Source organism: Eleginops maclovinus, chromosome 4, assembly GCF_036324505.1.
Source record: "Eleginops maclovinus isolate JMC-PN-2008 ecotype Puerto Natales chromosome 4, JC_Emac_rtc_rv5, whole genome shotgun sequence".
Classification (NCBI taxonomy): Eukaryota; Metazoa; Chordata; class Actinopteri; order Perciformes; family Eleginopidae; genus Eleginops; species Eleginops maclovinus.
The window spans coordinates 5,448,818-5,469,500 of NC_086352.1; the positions used below are offsets into that span (position 1 = coordinate 5,448,818).

Genomic DNA, 20,683 nt, shown 5'->3' on the forward strand with positions numbered 1-20,683 from the left:
ATTTGCTGAATATATTCAGGGCAAGACTGAGAAGGAATTAACACAACTCAGTTAATTGGATCCTGAAGTTCACAGAGATCAGGGATCATGATCGGCGGAGAGCTTCACGCTGCCTGGATGGAAGCTTAGTTATTGCTGTACATTGTTTCGATGGTGTGTGGTATATTTGAGTCTAGTTTCATATGACACATTTCCAAGAAACAAACAGTGATACGTGCATATAAAAGCTCTTCCAGGAAATTGCTTTTATTCGGCTGCTGTGATCAAAATCAAACTGAACAGAAGATAAGTTCCGTGTTTCAAACTGGAACTTAATGGACCGGTCCAGAGCTTTAATTTCAGCTAAATTGCAGGAAATGTCTCGTAATTGACGCTTTCTGTTCCTGCTGCTTAGATTTCTTTGACTATAATAAACCATAACTGAGTGTTAGAGCCAATCTCTATTAAAGCAAAGCAAAGCTTCTCAGTTTTACTGCAGAAATACATTTTTCTCAGAATCAAGAAGCCCTAAGGAGAGCATGTGTCCTTAAAGGAAGCTCAGGATGAGGCTTGGTAAATAATAGCCCCATAGAGTTTTTGTATCCTTAAATGAGGCTCCGATAAAGCCCTGTTGTTGTTTTTCAAAATAAAAGCCACATAATGTTTCTGTATTCTTACAGGAAGCTCAGGATGAAGCTCTTAAAAGACCCCCACTGCATGCTTACCAGAAGGCCTGTTTTTCAAAATAAAAGCTCAACAATGTAATTTGATAATTACAGAATGCTGAGAGAGGGGCACGTTTTTCATAATAAAAGCCCCATAGATGTACTGTGTCAGTACTCTATCCTTACAGGACGCTCAATATCAAACACGTTGAGGATTATATTTCTAAATGAAAAGCCTCAGAAAAAACTGTCATAACTGGAAGTTCAGGAAAGTGCATGTTCTTCCAAAATAAAAGTCACAGGGTTTTCAGGTATGTTTTTCAAAATAAAAGATCCATCCTTTCAGGAAACTCAGTGAAAGCCACATAGAGGTACTGTATCCTCTCAGGGATCTCAGAACAGTTTCTAAAACAAAAGCCGAACAGGAGGTTCAGGTTCAGGATGGTTTTCAAAATAAAAGCCCCAGAAAGTAACAATACAGCTAGTGTTATCAAGTAGTTCTGTGTGACGGTGATTTTCTAACATCTTCCGTACCTTTGTAGGTCTAACTGCTTCAGCACACTTGGATGGATATATTATTCATAATCTACTGGTACTCACTCTCCAGGTTTCCAGCCAGCAGGTAGAGCCAGGTGAGCAGCACGACGGCCGTGAGCGACGCCACCAGCAGCTTCAGGCGGCCGCGGCACAGCAGGTTCATGATGGGGGGGGCAGCCGGAGGGGTTTGAGGGTTGGGGGGGAGGAGGAAGGGGGAGAGGGGTTCAGGTCGGGCTCAGTCCGTCGTCAGGTCCCGGCAGCATCCTTTCATCTGGAGAGAGAGAAAGATGGAGTCAGAAAACTGTCAGATTAAACTCACTTGTAACCCAAAATTATCCATTGGATAAAAAATGTTTTTTTTTGTGAATAATTTGTCAGGTAGTAAAGAAGTCTGGAGAAATGTTGAGGAATTAATTCAAATTCTGAGCGAAAAGTCAAATTCTGAGAAACAGTCAAATTCTGAGAAGCAGTCAAATTCTGAGAAGCAGTCAAATTCTGAGAAGCAGTCACTTACAGTCAAGAGTCAGTCACTAGATTTTCTACGAAATGTAAAAATAACTAAGTTTACTAAAGTTACAAATTCAAAGTAAGGACGTTTTCTCATAGACTTCTATACAATCATCGGGTTGTGTTTTCAGGCAGCAGGCGGTAGATTTACTCGGTTTTCTCTGTATGTTGTACTGAGCACTATGAAACGGGATTTTAAACTCCCCAGGAAAATGTTTACTGAGGTCATAGATCTTAGGAGAAGCTCATTTTCTCATAGACTTCCATACAATCTGACTTCTTTTTGCAACAGGAGTTCAATGACCCCCAAAATCTACACTTTCGAGCCAGTTTCCATTCGACTAACACCTGAAGACTGAACAATTGTAATCTTCATATAGACTTCTGTGGCTTGATCTATTGGTTACTGCATTGTTTTCAGTTTGAATGTAGTTCTGATGTCACACTTTTGAACAGTTGATTCGGTTTCTGCAACACTTGTTCGTTGACTGTCCTCCGGATGGAGATGGCATTAAATCACTGGTGGTAAAAAATGTCCAATTCGACTAAAAGCACATTTTCTGTTTGGAAAGCTGCAGTTTGTAAGCTGTTTAACACTCAGTTCGGCTGCAGGCTGCGTTGTTGTCACTGCTCAGCGGACTTCAAATGATCCTGAATTGTTGGAGTCTAATGAAGCTGAACAGAGCTTAAAGAGGGAGTCAATAAGCGTCACATTTGTAACATTCAAACAGAGAACTGTGAGAAACGCCCCAACAAGCTGCTTTGTAAATCCTCCTTCAGTCCGTCCACCCCCACTGTGTTGAGCCTGATTAGAGCTTTTGTTTTCCAAAGTGATTCATTAATCCCTCTTTAATTAGACACGCGCCTGAAGGTAACACACCCAGAACAAAGCAGGAGAGAGTACAGCAGGGAGGAGCGGTAAAGACTAAAAGCTATCATGTTTCACTTGTTTGTGTCGGCTTTTGGGATAAATACTGGCATAATTCAGCCTGAGAAAAAGCGCTGCAACTAGCAACGTCTTCCCCTTATGCTGTATGTGGAAGATACAGGGTATGGTGTCTGCTTTAAAACGTCACATGATAATGCAATCTCTCGGGTTGCATTTCTAACAGGCTCTTGGTACATCGATGCATCAACAGCTGAGATGTTATGGACAAAATCTTTGAGAAGAGGATTAACCACTCGTTCCTCCCACTTTTAATCTCCAAAGATGAATCTTGCTCCTCTTCGTTGTACTCCAGAGCATTATTATCGGTGCAGGGGTCCCAGACCGAGCTGGCGTTCTCTAGTTCAGAGCGAACAAGAGCCACTAAAGCTGTCTCCAGATGTTCGGATGTTCTTCTTTATACAAATGCAGTTCAGTAACGCTAACTGGATGCATATCTGTTTTACATTTATACATCTTTTACTTATGGAATGGATTTATCTGCACCTCTATTTTGGGCTAGAAAATGTCACCAAAAAGGGGAAAAATGTCCACTGGGTGCAAGGTGATGTGTTTCGATGATTTAAAGTCTGAAAAAGCTGGTCTGTATAACTGCAATCAGCGTTTTGAGAGAATTATTGCAAAATGCACTGTTCAGTTTAATTAGCAAACACTTTTCTCTTTACAAAATAAAGCACCATCTATTATTCTAAAGCACCACTCAATTGAAAATGGGACACTGCCGTCATCTCCCCCTGTCTCGATTATTCCTGACTTCTTTCCTGCTTTAATAAACTGAGACACAACAAACGCTGATGGACAAAACAAACCCAGTTCAGCGGCCGTGTGTTTGCATAGAGTGTGTAATTTAAAAAGCGCACAGCGACGGAAACAAGAAGACTAAACACAGACGACCTTCAGAGGTGAAACAAAAACAAAGACGAGATAAAGAAGGAGGAGGAGGAGGAGGAGGAGGAGGAGGAGGAGGAGGAGGAGGAGAGGAATCGTCTTCACAACAGTTCAAACACAGCGAAGAAGAACAAATACTCTACGGGAAATAAATAACTTCCAACATGTCAGTCATCGGCTACAGTGTGCAGATCTGTTTAGTAATGCTCTGTGTTTACACGAAGAAAAGATCCTCAAAGTCACCTTCAACTGCAAACAGCAGGAACACACAGAGAAACACAGCTCAGACCTGCTGTCTCAGTTTCTCTTTGAGGAAATCCTGAAGAAACTTTTTGGGTGGATGAAACATTCATTATCCTCCAAATATGAACCTTATTTTTTGTGACGTTCCACTTTGTACTTTCTCTCTTTCTGAAGTACTACACTTACTATTTCATGAGCTTAACTCCAGTATGTTATCGTGTGTGTAGTTTTTATAACCATTCTATGCACTTTATAGACATTTAGGGGGAAAAATCACGTCTTTGCTGATCTACATTAATCCGACACTTTCAGATGCTTTCTACGGTGGCAGAAAGCTTCAGAGAGGACGCAGATATAGAAACACAAATCAGAACTCAACATCTGCAGCAGCTCTTCAACACATGCAGCATCTAGAGAACATTCAGCAGAGGAAACATGAGCAGTTTACTAAAAGCTGCAGAAACCAAACGCTGCAAGAAGCTCCAACACAACGGAGACCAGGGGACACTAAAGAGAGACGCACACAGCTGGAGACCAGGGGACACTAAAGAGAGACGCACACAGCTGGAGACCAGGGGACACTGAAGAGAGACGCACACAGCTGGAGACCAGGGGACACTAAAGAGAGACACACACAGCTGGAGACCAGGGGACACTAAAGAGAGACGCACACAGCTGGAGACCAGGGGACACTAAAGAGAGACGCACACAGCTGGAGACCAGGGGACACTAAAGAGAGACGCACACAGCTGGAGACCAGGGGACACTACAGAGAGACGCACACAGCTGGAGACCAGGGGACACTAAAGAGAGACGCACACAGCTGGAGACCAGGGGACACTACAGAGAGACGCACACAGCTGGAGACCAGGGGACACTAAAGAGAGACGCACACAGCTGGAGACCAGGGGACACTAAAGAGAGACGCACAAGGCTGGAGACCAGGGGACACTAAAGAGAGACGCACACAGCTGGAGACCAGGGGACACTACAGAGAGACGCACACAGCTGGAGACCAGGGGACACTAAAGAGAGACGCACACAGCTGGAGACCAGGGGACACTACAGAGAGACGCACACAGCTGGAGACCAGGGGACACTAAAGAGAGACACACACAGCTGGAGACCAGGGGACACTAAAGAGAGACGCACACAGCTGGAGACCAGGGGACACTAAAGAGAGACGCACACAGCTGAGACCAGGGGACACTAAAGAGAGACGCACACAGCTGGAGACCAGGGGACACTAAAGAGAGACGCACACAGCTGGAGACCAGGGGACACTAAAGAGAGACGCACACAGCTGGAGACCAGGGGACACTAAAGAGAGACGCACACAGCTGGAGACCAGGGGACACTAAAGAGAGATGCACACAGCTGGAGACCAGGGGACACTAAAGAGAGACGCACACAGCTGAAGACCAGGGGACACTAAAGAGAGACGCACACAGCTGGAGACCAGGGGACACTAAAGAGAGACGCACACAGCTGGAGACCAGGGGACACTAAAGAGAGACGCACACAGCTGAAGACCAGGGGACACTAAAGAGAGATGCACACACAGCTGGAGACCAGGGGACACTAAAGAGAGACGCACACAGCTGGAGACCAGGGGACACTAAAGAGAGACGCACACAGCTGGAGACCAGGGACACTAAAGAGAGACGCACACAGCTGGAGACCAGGGACACTAAAGAGAGACGCACACAGCTGGAGACCAGGGGACACTAAAGAGAGACGCACACAGCTGAAGACCAGGGGACACTAAAGAGAGACGCACACAGCTGGAGACCAGGGGACACTAAAGAGAGACGCACACAGCTGGAGACCAGGGGACACTAAAGAGAGACGCACACAGCTGGGACCGGAGCGCTGGGTGACTTTCAGGGTCACAAAGCTGAACAGCTGTCTCTGTTGTTGGAAATGTAGTAAAAGACTGGTGCAAAATATAGCGAGTTCACTCCTGCTAAATATAAGAAGAAGATCCATTCTGAATTTAATGATCCTATATCCTAATGCCGCCCTAAGGACAAACTTGAATCCATCAACTTGTGGAGATGCATATCTAAGAATAGATAATCCTTCAGGGTCCTGTGAGCACTGCAGACCTCCATCGTGTGGATGAACCATTTAAAGGGGCCCTATATTCAGGTGTATATCAGTATGTAGCGTCTCTACTTTAAAGAGTCCTCTCCTGCTGATGTTCAGGTGTATATCAGTATGTAGAGTCTCTACTTTAAAGAGTCCTCTCCTGCTGATGTTCAGGTGTATATCAGTATGTAGAGTCTCTACTTTAAAGAGTCCTCTCCTGCTGATGATCAGGTGTATATCAGTATGTAGTGTCTCTACTTTAAAGAGTCCTCTCCTGCTGATGTTCAGGTGTATATCAGTATGTAGTGTCTCTACTTTAAAGAGTCCTCTCCTGCTGATGTTCAGGTGTATATCAGTATGTAGTGTCTCTACTTTACAGAGTCCTCTCCTGCTGATGTTCAGGTGTATATCAGTATGTAGTGTCTCTACTTTAAAGAGTCCTCTCCTGCTGATGTTCAGGTGTATATCAGTATGTAGAGTCTCTACTTTAAAGAGTCCTCTCCTGCTGATGTTCAGGTGTATATCAGTATGTAGAGTCTCTACTTTAAAGAGTCCTCTCCTGCTGATGTTCAGGTGTATATCAGTATGTAGAGTCTCTACTTTAAAGAGTCCTCTCCTGCTGATGTTCAGGTGTATATCAGTATGTAGAGTCTCTACTTTAAAGAGTCCTCTCCTGCTGATGTTCAGGTGTATATCAGTATGTAGAGTCTCTACTTTAAAGAGTCCTCTCCTGCTGATGTTCAGGTGTATATCAGTATGTAGTGTCTCTACTTTAAAGAGTCCTCTCCTGCTGATGTTCAGGTGTATATCAGTATGTAGCTTCTCTACTTTAAAGAGTCCTCTCCTGCTGATGTTCAGGTGTATATCAGTATGTAGTGTCTCTACTTTAAAGAGTCCTCTCCTGCTGATGTTCAGGTGTATATCAGTATGTAGAGTCTCTACTTTAAAGAGTCCTCTCCTGCTGATGTTCAGGTGTATATCAGTATGTAGAGTCTCTACTTTAAAGAGTCCTCTCCTGCTGATGTTCAGGTGTATATCAGTATGTAGTGTCTCTACTTTACAGAGTCCTCTCCTGCTGATGTTCAGGTGTATATCAGTATGTAGTGTCTCTACTTTAAAGAGTCCTCTCCTGCTGATGTTCAGGTGTATATCAGTATGTAGAGTCTCTACTTTAAAGAGTCCTCTCCTGCTGATGTTCAGGTGTATATCAGTATGTAGAGTCTCTACTTTAAAGAGTCCTCTCCTGCTGATGTTCAGGTGTATATCAGTATGTAGAGTCTCTACTTTAAAGAGTCCTCTCCTGCTGATGTTCAGGTGTATATCAGTATGTAGAGTCTCTACTTTAAAGAGTCCTCTCCTGCTGATGTTCAGGTGTATATCAGTATGTAGAGTCTCTACTTTAAAGAGTCCTCTCCTGCTGATGTTCAGGTGTATATCAGTATGTAGAGTCTCTACTTTAAAGAGTCCTCTCCTGCTGATGTTCAGGTGTATATCAGTATGTAGAGTCTCTACTTTAAAGAGTCCTCTCCTGCTGATGTTCAGGTGTATATCAGTATGTAGTGTCTCTACTTTAAAGAGTCCTCTCCTGCTGATGTTCAGGTGTATATCAGTATGTAGTGTCTATACTTTAAAGAGTCCTCTCCTGCTGATGTTCAGGTGTGTATCAGTATGTAGAGTCTCTACTTTAAAGAGTCCTCTCCTGGGACATGTCTCCATGCTTTAATGTTCAAAAAGCTCTTTATTTTTCTCACACGGTGTAAGCTGCAGCACCTCCTTTCTGTTTGTGGCAGACAGGGATTCTAGCCTTTGCAGACCCTTTACATGCACACAATCCGATAGAACAAACTACAGGAAAGGGAACACCATGAAAAGATTAGGGCCCCGATAAAGAACGGTTTATGAGGATTTTAAAAAGCTTTATGGATTTAAACTTTCAAATGTTGACTCACTGAGTTTGGAAAAGAATTGAATACCTAAATGTAGTTTCTCGCCACAGCCAGGTAATAAAGTCTCTCGTCATCGAGCGTCTCCTGTAGATGTGGATTAAACTGAGAGCAGACATCCACTCCTAAACTTTCTGAGAGCTCTGAGATGATTTATGAGTGAATTAGTGAAGCTGATGCATTCGCTGTACATCGTTAAGAGCAAGGAGAGGAGCGGATGAGAGGAAGAGGAGGAAGTGCTTAGAGCACTGTTTCTAGTAAGTCTAGTCTAAAAGTAAGGAACCACATAATACGCACACTAACGCATGCTGAAATACGTTTGGAAAGGCAATGTAATCGGACAAAATGTTCTATTCAAACCTCGTATTTTAAAAGCAACGGTTCTCAACCAGCACAACAGAACTATGGCAGAAATAAGTAAGAACAAAGCTCAAGATAAAAAAGCTCTATTTTCTAACGTAAATCAACTACAACATGGTGAGGATGAAACCCAGGGTTTTTGTAAAGCTTAATACAGCAGGAGACTCAGAAACTATGTGGAAAAGAATCCAAAGGTTTCTCACCAAACACGACTGAAAACACGGAGCAATACGAAGAAAATAAGTCTGTTTCTGAAATAAATACAGAGCCATGTTTCTCCCTACAGATTAAAAAACATAGACACGTAAAACAAAACGTTCCTATCTTTATAACTAAATGCAGCAACACGTGGAGAAAGGGTGAAACAAAAGCCCTCATTTCAAATGACAAACATCTCAAAACTCAGAAGAGCTGCAACAACCTGCAGCAACGTGCAGCAACGTGCAGCAACCTGCAGCAACCTGCAACAACCTGCAACAACCTGCAGCAACCTGCAACAACCTGCAACAACCTGCAGCAACCTGCAACAACCTGCAGCAACCTGCAACAACCTGCAGCAACCTGCAGCAACCTGCAGCCACCTGCAGCAACCTGCAGCAACCTGCAGCAACCTGCAGCAACCTGCAACAACCTGCAGCAACCTGCAACAACCTGCAGCAACCTGCAGCAACCTGCAGCAACCTGCAGCCACCTGCAGCAACCTGCATCTTTAGCAGCCAAATGCCTGTTTCTGTATGTCTGAGTGTTGTTGCGTGATGCCAACACATGCCATGAATTTAGTGCTGGATTCTCAACATTTGAAAAGAAGCACTCAATATTTTTTAGCTCCAAGATTGTTGTTTGTAAATCAGACACTGATTTACTGAGGGTACTGAAGATCTTCAAATGGTTTGTAATGTCCAAAAAGGTTTGAGAAACACTGGCTTGGAAATCACAGGAAGGCAGACAGAAGAGTGGAAAGCACTGAAGGAATAAGAAGCGCATTAAACAGAAAAAGAGGAGATGAGGCAAGGGGATAAAATTTGGGCTGTAAAGAGCAGATTAAAGTGCAAAAGAGGAGAGGAAAGAGGCAGTAATTACGGTGCAGGAGCTCAGTGATGTGGAGGTGTTTTTGGCGAGGATATAAAGCGAGGGACACTATAGACCCTCTGATTCTGCAGGAGCTGCACGAAATGCGTTCACTTGAGGCCTCTAATTGTAGCCGTAAAAACAAAACCCTCCAATGTGAGGGGGAGGACGGCAGACCTGCTGCTTCATATAAACCAGGCTGAGGGAAGGGGGGACGCAGAGCAGCGGGAGGGCAAATGACTCCCACTAATGGCAGTAAATGAGAAGATAACACAGGCTGCTGAAAGGAAGGGGGCTCAGAGACATGGAGCTGAGAGAAGGAATTTACTGCAGACCAGGGTGAGTGTCCAACAGTCTTTCTCTCAGGAAGGTTTCTAAGAGAGTGAATCCGGAATGATAAACGCTGTTAGAGCTTCAATGCTTCCTTTATGTTCTCCTTTGGGATACACAGGACCATCCTTTAGGGAAGGACAGGAGATAATGCTGCCCCACAATACCTTGCAGCAACAACATTTAAAGGGAAAAAGCAAAGATTGGTGAAGGCTGAAAGAACCGAAGCGCGGTCACATGACTTCACGTCACCACCGCTTAGCTAAAGGAGGCTAATGTTGGGCTATAAAGGAACTACAGCACGGTCACATGACTTCACGTCACCACCACTAAGCTAAAGGAGGCTAATGTTGGGCTATAAAGGAACTACAGCACGGTCACATGACTTGTTGGGTAATAACCCTAACCCTAACACCATCAGCATACTGTATGACAGGAGGTGAAATAACACAAAGGCCAAGTTGACTCCAAATATTCCAAATGAACCGTTCAAAATGTGTAGTGTGTTCTCACTGGAGGACAGAACATTTAGGGCTTTATATGCACATATAATACATCTATATGGGAAGGCAGTAGCTCAGTGTTTAGGGACTTGGCTTGGGAACTGAAGGGTCGCTGGTTGTCGTCCTGATCGGACCAACAATAATAATAATACTAATTGCATCTTATTGTAAATAAAAAACAGAACATTTTAATTAAAATCCCCAAATTGCTGCTTCTTGATAGAAACACATATACTGTATTGATTGATTTGCTGACATTGCTTTTAAAAAGTTTGCACTCATTGTGGCTGGTAAACATCGTGCAGAATAAGCTTTTAATGTTAGAGTCTAAAGAAAGCTCCTGATCAACAGATCATCTCCCTGGTGCTACCTGCAGGGACCGTCTCCTCTGCAGGACCAACATATGATAATGCAATTAAGAGCTGAGAGCAGAGCGACGGTCCCGCGGCCGCGGACCCCATTTAAACTGAAGGGCTTTTTAGCGCCGAGCTAATCACACCGGAGATAGTCCTGATGAAGGGAATAATCAGAAGACGCTTCCTGCATTAGAGGAGGACAGAGATAAGGGACGAGTAATCAGCTCCACTCACTCTCAGCTGACCTCAATGACCCACACACACGCTCACACACGCTCACACACAATCAAAATTGTGTCCTCAGAACGGGTTGTTTGTCAGTGTTGGTCCTCAAATGTGAGCAAAACAAACACACACAGATACACTCACCAACATGCTAACACACGTACACACACACTTACACACTTACACAAACACACACACACACACACACACACACACACACACACACACACACACACACACACACACAAACAATCAATCATGCACAGAGACGAAGATACACCCTCGCACTGTAAGACTCACACACATGCAAACGAACACACAGAAGACCGTGTGTCTTCTGTGTGTTCGTTTGCACTTGCACACAAATATTGACACACACTCATGTGAAGAAACTGACACACCCTGACACTAAAACACACTCCCAGAAGACACATGCACACACCGACACACACATTTTCTCCTCTCATGTCTTTGTATTTCTTTTACTCAAAAACATGTCTATTTATGATACTTGGTCCTCACAAGTGTAGCACAACAAGCATGCATACACATTTATACACACGTTCACACACACACTCCCACCTCTGTTAAAACATAATTCAATAAATATATGATGTCTGTTTATGAGTGTGTGTCAGTAAACACACACAGCTGTGCATCTCTCTGACACTGAAGATAATCCTGCTTTCTATGGAAGTGTCTGAAAAACCATCAGCTGTAAACAAACTGTCCATACACACACACACACACACACACACACACACACACACACACACACACACACACACACACACACACACACACACACACACACACACACACACACACACACACACACACACACACACAGTAATTTAATGACCGTCTTCTCATCTGTTAATGTGAGCTCTCATCATGCCCGGCAGGAGAGTGCCACGTTAGTGTTTTCATGTGTTCATGTGTGTGTGTTCACACAGCTCACATTCCTCCAGAGGGAACATGAAGGCTGCTGGGAAACTAACGTGTGTGTGTGTGTGTGCGTGTGTGTGTGTTCATGAAGAACATAATCACTGTTTACATTTGAGTGTTGCCTTACACTCTGTCCCCCTCACACTAAGTGTTACTGTACGCAGCGGTGCAGTGAGGTCCAGTTTTCTTGGGCTGACCCTGAAGGCAGCATCTTCCTGGTCCAATGGGATGTCTCATTTTATAACTTCAAGAAATATTAATGAAAAGATATAAACATACACTGCAAAAACTCAAGATCTGCTGCTTAACCAGAAGCCATGTAACTCTGTGTTATCGTTACACTTCTGACAGGAAAATATAACACAAGTCCAGCAGGATCCATTCCTGAGTTTCATCGTGAGTTCATCCTCCTGTGATTTTATTTAGAGTCCTTCAGGTCAGAGAGGCGGGCTCCACTTAATCCACTGCACTGAGGTCACGTGTGTGTGTGTGTGTGTGTGTGTGTGTGTGTGTGTGTGTGTGTGTGTGTGTGTGTGTGTGTGTGTGTGTGTGTGTGTGTGTGTGTGCGTGTGTGTGTGTGTGTGTGTGTGTGCGTGTGTGTGTGTGCGTGTGTGTTATCTGTGTGTTCCTGTGTTTTCTATCAGAGTAAACTGAGGTGGGATTAGTGACCGGGCGACCTTTTCATTTCATTTCCCAGCAGCCCTCACAGGAATCACAATGATACTCTCTGTCTGCGTCCCACAGGAACCAGGACCTGTTCACTCTCCGCACAAACTACATGTTCTCTGCAGGTTTACGGGTACAAGGAATTAGCTTTGGCGTACAGACGGTGCATACAGTAACACAGAAAAGAGGAATTAGGTAAAAATCAGGCAAAAATATAGAAATATTATAAAAACTAAATTTAAACTATTTGATTTAAAATTGGAAAAATAAAGAGAATATTTACAATAAATTAAAAGTCAAAAGAAATCATAAAATGGTGACAAAGTAATTACAGAATAATAATATATGTGCTGCAACCACAATTTACACAGATTGCATTAAACAGAAATGTGCAAGGTTCACAACATTGTGCATGAGCTCTCTTCATAATATAACACTGCATGTACTTTGGATTTGGAGTGACAATAGGTGACGTTTAAAGACGTCACTTCGGACTTTAAGGGAATCTTTCACTGTTTATTTACATTGTATGTTTCAGGCTGCAGAGTACATGATAGCATTCCCAGTTTTGACCCTATTAAATACACGTGTGTTTGTTTCTAAGTAAATTACAGCGATTATTATCCAGCCTTACAGCACGGAACTGCATGTTTAGCCATATTTATTTCGGGGGAAAAAACTGTGTAGCAAAGTAAATTAGATATGGGATGGATATATAAAAAAAGGGCTGCAGAATATATACAACATGAAAAACAAAACTCTAAAATATGTGCATCCCAGTTTCTCGGAGTCTAAGCACTTTAATATAAAACAGACCAAAGAGAATATTTAGAATACATGTTTGCAATATAAAAATGATGGTAACATGTGTGCCACAAAAACCACAACTTCATAAGAATGGAACGGGCAAGGATCTCAGTATCATGCATGAGCTCTCCTTATAATATAAAACTGCATATATTTGGGTTTTGCGGCGACAAAAGAGAACATGTTACGACATTACTTTGGACTCTAACCATTTTCACTATTTTTTAAAACTAAATATGAATCAATAACACAAAGGTTAGTTTCCAGCCTCCTTAAGAGCGAGGTGTTACCATTGTGAGTGTTGACCCCATGGGTGCCGCCAGGGGGGGGGGAAGGTTAGGACGATTCTAAGGGCCCAGCACTGACAGGGGCCCTTTGAGGGCTATCAATGTTATTTTATTATCTTGTTTAAGTTTTTGAAATGAAATAAATCATCTGTTAAAATAAGCAAATTATATATGGTTGTGATTTGCTATAAAAATCTTTGAATTATGTTTGATATCATTTCACCCCTCTCCCTTTTTACTGAACGGTATAGTCTGATTCTGGCAGCGGGACACGCGAAATGTGTATGCTCTGCCTCCGTGAATGAACAGCTTGGTTCAAATGCGGTGCCGTGCGGTGTAGAAGTTTAGAAGTGCAGTCCAGTAAATGATGAAGTCCGGCTATCAAAAACGAAAGGAGAAAGAGCAGAAAGCTGAGAGGGAATGAAAAGGGCGACAATTAGTCACTCAATGTTTCCAAAAGAAAGGTATTATTGACTGACACTGATGCCATGATACGACACACTAGCTGCTAATGATCATACCTGCCGACATTCAGCTTTCAGGAGTGATCTGCAACTCCACAGTAAGTGGTCTAACAATATTTGCTCATAAAAGAAAACAGATATGTTCCAGATATCATGGCATTTTCATTTTAAGGCAACAGTCTATTCAGTGTAATTCAGACAGTCGTGGGGGGGGGGGGGCCCTACATTGAAATCTTTCATGGGGCCCAAGATTTCTGGCGGCGCCCCTGGTTGACCCATTCAAATACAACGTTGTGTATATTTGAAGGTAAATGATAGTGTTTATTATCCAGCTTTGAAAAGTATACACAGAGATATAAGGAATATGACTGCCAATTTAAAAAAGTGTCAAAGAAATCTATAAAATCTGTGCATCCAGTTTCTCAGAGTCGAAGACGATGTGTTTGAATGTCCAAGGATATTCACTTTAATATAAAAGCAGCAAACCTGCAGATAAGAGAGGCTGGAAACAGCATTCAGAGACATCAGAGCAAGACAAATGACCGATATTGGTTCTGTCACTCGGCTGATCCCTGCAGATTTTGGTTGCAGATGTAGCTGATGTTGGATATAACTACCTTAGGAACTCCCTCCTACCCCCCGATCTAATAAAGGTCAACGGTTTCATTTGAGCTGCTCGAACCATTTTAAAAACTCTCCTCGACTGAGAGTCTTTACCAGAGAAGTACTACAGATGAATCTGTCCAAAGGGAGGCCGGAGGGGACAGTGTTTGAGGAAAGAGATTTAAAAGTTATTTCACAACTAAATCAATTCCCTGACTCTCCGATGTTCTGAGGTGGAGACAAATGACTGAACAGCTGAAATATGAAAGGTCTCCTATCACGCTAAATCCTCTTCTTCAGGTCTCTTATTCATCAACATGTGTCCCCTCTGTTTCCAGAGACTCAGAAAGCTTCTGGAACAAAGACCCCCCCTCTCTTTTTGTCCTGATCCAGCTCTATAAAAACCTGTCTGAAAATCAGCAGATCAGAGTGTGGTCACTTTGTGATGTCACTATGTTGTTTTTGGGGTTATGCAATCATTAGCCAATAACCAACCAATGCAAGCCCCGCCCACCTGATCACCTGGACCTCCTCCTAAAGCACCACTGTGTTTTTTAAAAACCAATCAGCTCTCAGAGGGGCGTGGCCAGCAGCAGCTCATTAGCATTTAAAGCTACAGACACAGAATCAGCACTTTAGGAACAGGGCTGAACAGAGGGGGTTATGGGATGATCTGTTTGGTGTTTCAGCCAATCAGAGACAGGCTCTGGATATATCTGAGACCTGGAATATATTGGTGATATAGGAGGATGATAGGGGACATTTAAAGAATAACCCAGGACAGATATAGTCACCCCTTTAACTTATCCACACAGCAGTTCAGTTAAAGTGTTGATAACCTACAGGATGACAACACTCGAGTGCTGTCTGTTTACTCCAAAGCTGTTCTACTTTCAGAGCTCCACAATCACACATTTCATCCACTCCTCTTCATCCTCTTTTCCACACTAGTCCTACTCCTCTGTCTTTAAGTCTGCAGGAAATCCATCCCACACTAAAGCAGAAACACTCGAAGCTTCAGGAAACACAGGCAGACCTTTGCCCTGCCGTCCTACCTTCCTCTCCTGCGTCGCTGTTCTCTTCCTCCTCCTATTTTTCACAGCCGTCTTATTCCTCTAACTTACAGTCTGCAGAAAGTCGAACCAACACTGAAGCAGAAACAGTAACAGACCTTTGCTCGGACGATTACCTTCACACTCCCTCTCCTGCGTCACTCTCAATATGTGCTCACAAGTCCAAGTTCAGCTCTTCCTCTTTCTCCTAATCCTCGTCTTTCTCAGAAAATAAACTCCACAGCCCTTTCTCTCTTTCTCAAAGACTTTTGTCCCAGTTCCTCACCCTCTGTCGCTGCTTCACTGCCCTCCTTTCCTACCTCCTTCCCCCTCCTCTTGGTCGTCCACAAACAGAAAACGTCCTCCACTCCCACCAGCTCTGATTTCAGCCCCCTCTCTTTCCTCTCTGTCAGACCGATGGGAGGAGAAAGGTGGAAAGAGGAGTAAAAAGCAGGAGAAAAGGAGCGGTGTCACCTTACATTCTGTCAGGAATAAAAGAGAGGAGCTGTGTCTTTGTGAAGCTGAGGAATGTAAAAAGGCTTTGAGACAAAAACAGACGTGTTTGGATCCGGTGTGTGCAGCAGAGCTTTGTGCACTTTAAACCAATAAACTGCAGCAAGGCTAAAGTCCAGTTCTAAAGCAGGAGCAGGAAAACCAAAAGGTAGAACTGCAGGGATGGAGTATTTTACAAACCTACAAGCTAACCTGGTTCCGACACAAACACAGAATGGGATTTCTCAATGATATATATACAGTATATATACAGTATATATACATATATATGTATAACAGTGAATAAAGGAACTACAGCACGGTCACATGACTTCACGTCTCCACCGCTAAGCTAAAGGAGGCTAATGTTGGGCTATAAAGGAACTACAGCACGGTCACATGACTTCACGTCACCACCGCTAAGCTAAAGGCGGCTAATGTTGGGCTATAAAGGAACTACAGCACGGTCACATGACTTCACGTCTCTACCGCTAAGCTAAAGGCGGCTAATGTTTTAGCTTTTCTCTGTTTTATATCATATTAAAATGAATATCTTTGGATTCTGGACTGACAAAACAAGCGATTTCTCATGAAATCAGTGTCAGAGCATGTTTCATCAACACAGTGGAGATCACTTTCATGCTGCGGCTCAGATTCGCATTGTTGACCCCAAAACATTCCTCTTGTTTTCTCTCACTTCTCTCCTGAAACCCTTTGTTAAATAGTAACTAACCCACATTTGAACCAGGGTTAACTCATACATTACAGGTCTGGTTTAATAAATAACCTGTGCAGCCTTTGAAGTGTGAACCCCCCTCCCCTCTGACACTCCCACATGACTGGCTGTTAAACAAACACCTGGAGATCCTGCACACTCCTCTCTGTGTTTGGCAAACATGCTTTCCTGCAGAGCTCCTCCTGTGTTCCTGAGCCCGAGCCCTGAAGGTGAGCCAGGTTTATCTCAGTGTGTGGGGGCGCCGCATGAGCTAACCCAGCTGCTGACAGATGTATCATTAGGGAGCAGATCAGTGGAGTGCAGCTCCTTAGATATCATCTCCAGAAACATCTCGCTGTGTGTGAAGCCTCAGGGGAGGGGGGGGGGGCAACGCTGAGCAATGCAATTATCTTAAACTGTGAGCTAGATCTACCTGGAGCCACACGTATCCAGGTTATTCCAGGTTGTTATTAGCACTGCAGTCATGATGTATCTCTGTGTTGGTCCCTGAAGGCAGCATGTCTCTGCACCAATGGGATTTCTCCCTGTGATTTTGGATTACTGCAGATAACAATCTCGGTGTCAAGAGCACCCATTGAGGATTCATCTGCGGGATAACATAGTCCCCAACAAATGAACTATTCCTCCTGTTTGTTTGATCAAAATGATCAATTTGCTGATAAAAAAGGATGGCCTTTCGTACTTTCTATAACATTCCTTTGACTTTTATCACATATAGCGTCTGTCACTATATGGACATGAATGCAAACAGGGACAAACACTCAAACAGAAACTAGTACTGGTGATTGATTTGAAATATTACAATCAGAGGAGGAAACCATCTTTATTTGTCCCACATGTTCATGCACACAGCACACCTCTGCATTTAACCCATCCTGGTACTAGGAACAGGGCCCAGGAGGGGAACTGGGACCTCTCCTTGCACCAGTCCACCCTCCATGTTTAGGTCTGTTAGGGGTCAGATGAAAGTGGCCACTTTTTAGAACTTTGACTCAGCAAACATGAGTTTCTGTGACTAAATATCCAAGAAAAAGAGGAAGCGGGTCCACCTCCACCAGTTCACTCCTCATGGTTTCACTGGCTGCTGTTGGATCAGCTGACAGTCGTCTCGAAGACTTGACAACCCTCACTCCTCGTTACAGGGTCAGAGGTCAGATTACTGTCTACAGTGGGGGGGTGACAGCACATCAACAGGAGGAAGGTGAAGGTTGAGTTTCACTGCAGACAGAGAGAGAGTGAGGGGTTTGGTTTCCCCCGATGCACCTGCTGTCCCCCCCCCACTCCGATTACTTCCAGGGAAGTTTGCTTCCTTCAGTTTCAGCACAGAAGCACGGCCCTGAAGTTAATAATTGAAAAGCCAAATATTCTAAATAATCCCCTCTTTCAGATCGGCTCACCTTTATTCCTACACACCTGATTTCTAACGAAAGAAAAACTTGACAACACTTATCAAATATTAACCCGGAATGGTTAGTACGGTCATTATCTGACCGTAACACACTTGTCTCACAGTGATTGGAGAGCTGTGTGAGAAACGAGCCATGGATTACACATCCTAAAATCTGATTCACACAAAACCAACAAGCTGTCAGAGAAAACCTTAAAGACCTGAAGAAATATTGAGATTTGTCCTGGTCTAAACTGGAAATGAGTTTGAACACACACACACACACACACACACACACACACACACACACACACACACACACACACACACACACACACACACACACACACACACACACACACACACACACACACACACACACACTGTATATGACGTGCAGTGTGTAGGCAGTGTGCTGCGGGTACAGTCGAGGGTCAGAGGGCTTTTTTTTGGTCGTATATTCACCTGCAGCTTCTGAAAACACAGGTTTATATTGTGCTCACATCCCATAATATATCTGAGGGTTGCACAGAGTATCGATCACACCGATGACTCAACCATTGCTGAGATTTCTGACGCTATGAGAACAAACTTTCCTGCAGAAATGTGAGATAACCCTCCTGCCTCTGGAGCGAAACTCAGGAGGCTTTACAAAGTTGTCTGAGACACACGGACAGCACAGCAACAGAGCGGGGCAGGAATGAGTCCTGTACGAGACTCACAAGTCAACATGATGAGCAACTGCTGAGCATTGGAGAAGGGTAGGACAGACACAGTGTGGATACAAAAAACAGTGTGTGTCCAAATTCAAAATGCACACTCTTAGTTTCACTAGTACTGCCATGTTGAAAGGATTTCTGATTCTGATTTGTTTCTTTCAGGAGAGAAAGGATAAGATATCTGACAGCAAGTGTGAGAGAGATCCTGCAGAAACACACCCATGAGGCATGCATGCTAAATTCAAACACATGCACACACACACACACACACACACACACACACACACACACACACACACACACACACACACACACACACACACACACACACACACACACACACACACACACACACACACACACACACACACACACACACACAGAAACACAGAAACACAAACACACACACACACGCACAAAGACACACACAGAAACACAAACACACACACACACACACACACACACACACACACTAACACACACACACACACACTGACCCCACCAGCAGGACCAGCTCCTCTCAGCAGGCTGAAAAACCACACGAGCGTCAGGACAGATTTTCTCCGTCGGGTCTGCAGACATCAGAGAGGAATCCACTCTGATGTCTGCAACGCTGAGAATATGTTGCAGGAATGAGTCCTAAAGACTGGTAATGAGTCAGCATTTCATCACTTCCGGTCCCCTATCAATGGTTGTTAAATACCAAGTGTCTAACGAGACTCAGCGTACATTTGGTGTGTCTTAAAGCTGAAATCAGGAGGGGTTCAGTATGAGAGGAGGGTCTTTTCCTGGCCGTCCAGCTGAGGATGTTTGGCCGAGGATCAGATCAGTGAGCAGCTGCTGGAAATCAAACGTGAAATAAACGTGAAGCCGGCTGTCAGCATGTCGCTCAGTAGGGGAGAACAGGTAGGTGAGCTGGACTCAGGTAAACTGATGCTGACAAGCAGTTAAGCCTGTCTGACTGAACCAGGAGTACAAGGCTAACGTAACATGTGAGACACGCTGATCTTGGGATTGGTCCGCCGCTTTCAGATGTCTAAGCTTAGGAAGAGATTATAAAAAGTCAGAGTTTTTAGGAAAAAGTCAGAATTTAGAAAAAATAATCGGACATTTGGAGAAAAAAATCCAGAAATTTGAAAAAAATCTGATCTTTTAGGAAAAAAGTGATAATTTTGAAGGACTTTAAAGAATTGAAAAGAGGAATTTTGGAAAGAATCCGACTTTGGAAAGAATCCGACTTTGGAAAGGAAAATCGAAGGAAAAAGTTAAAAGAAAGATGAAAGAAGAGGATTGAGGTCAGATGAAGGAGTTAGAATAAGGAGAAAATAGTGGGACCTTTTTAAAAGTCAAGATTTAGAAAAAGAAACTTCTGAAATTTGTAAAAAAAAATCTGATCTTCCCGGTGAAACTCCTGCATCAGAGCGAAGCTGGAAATAAAAGTGTCTTCACGTCTTAAAGCTGCTGAGTCATATATCGCACCTCCAACAACAAATAGATCCAGAGTTCCTTTACTTCCTCTCCAGAAAAAAGGAGAGTAAAAGAAAGGATCAGAAATCTCAGTCTCAGTGTCAGCCTGCTGCCTGCCACTCGTCCCCCGCAGACCCACCGGACATCCATCCCCTATTTACTCTCCGTAAGCTGTCTCTGCCGTCTGACCAGACATCTGACCCCATCTCCATATCTCTGGACTCAGTAAACCCTTTCTGACCCACAGAGAGATTTGTTTCTGGCATCATTTTGTCATTACTTCAGATTATTGATCTAAAGACACTCACTATACATTATTTAAATGGTCCGTCCCTAATTTGTGTCTTCATTTCACCTGCAGACGGCCCCCCCCCCCCCCCCCTCGTGGGAACATAACCTCATTAAACACAAAGC

The 20,683-nt window shown here is 43.7% G+C and overlaps 1 protein-coding gene across 4 annotated transcripts in view; it reads right to left on the bottom strand.

Annotated features, from left to right (window-relative positions):
• large2 (LARGE xylosyl- and glucuronyltransferase 2) overlaps positions 1-20,683 on the bottom strand; it is a 61,794-nt gene that overhangs the window by 19,111 nt on the left and 22,000 nt on the right. For 3 of the 4 annotated variants that reach the window (XR_010165685.1, XM_063882228.1, XM_063882226.1), the window contains exons 1-2: positions 15,606-16,035; positions 1,245-1,452 (exon numbers count right to left, since the gene is read on the bottom strand). Coding sequence is in view for 3 of the 4 variants with exons in the window: in XM_063882228.1 (XP_063738298.1) it covers positions 1,245-1,344 (100 nt within the window). In the remaining variant the exon portion in view is untranslated. Of the gene's footprint in view, positions 1-1,244; positions 1,453-15,605; positions 16,036-20,683 lie in introns of those variants that run through there. The other variant, XM_063882227.1, reaches the window with a different exon arrangement.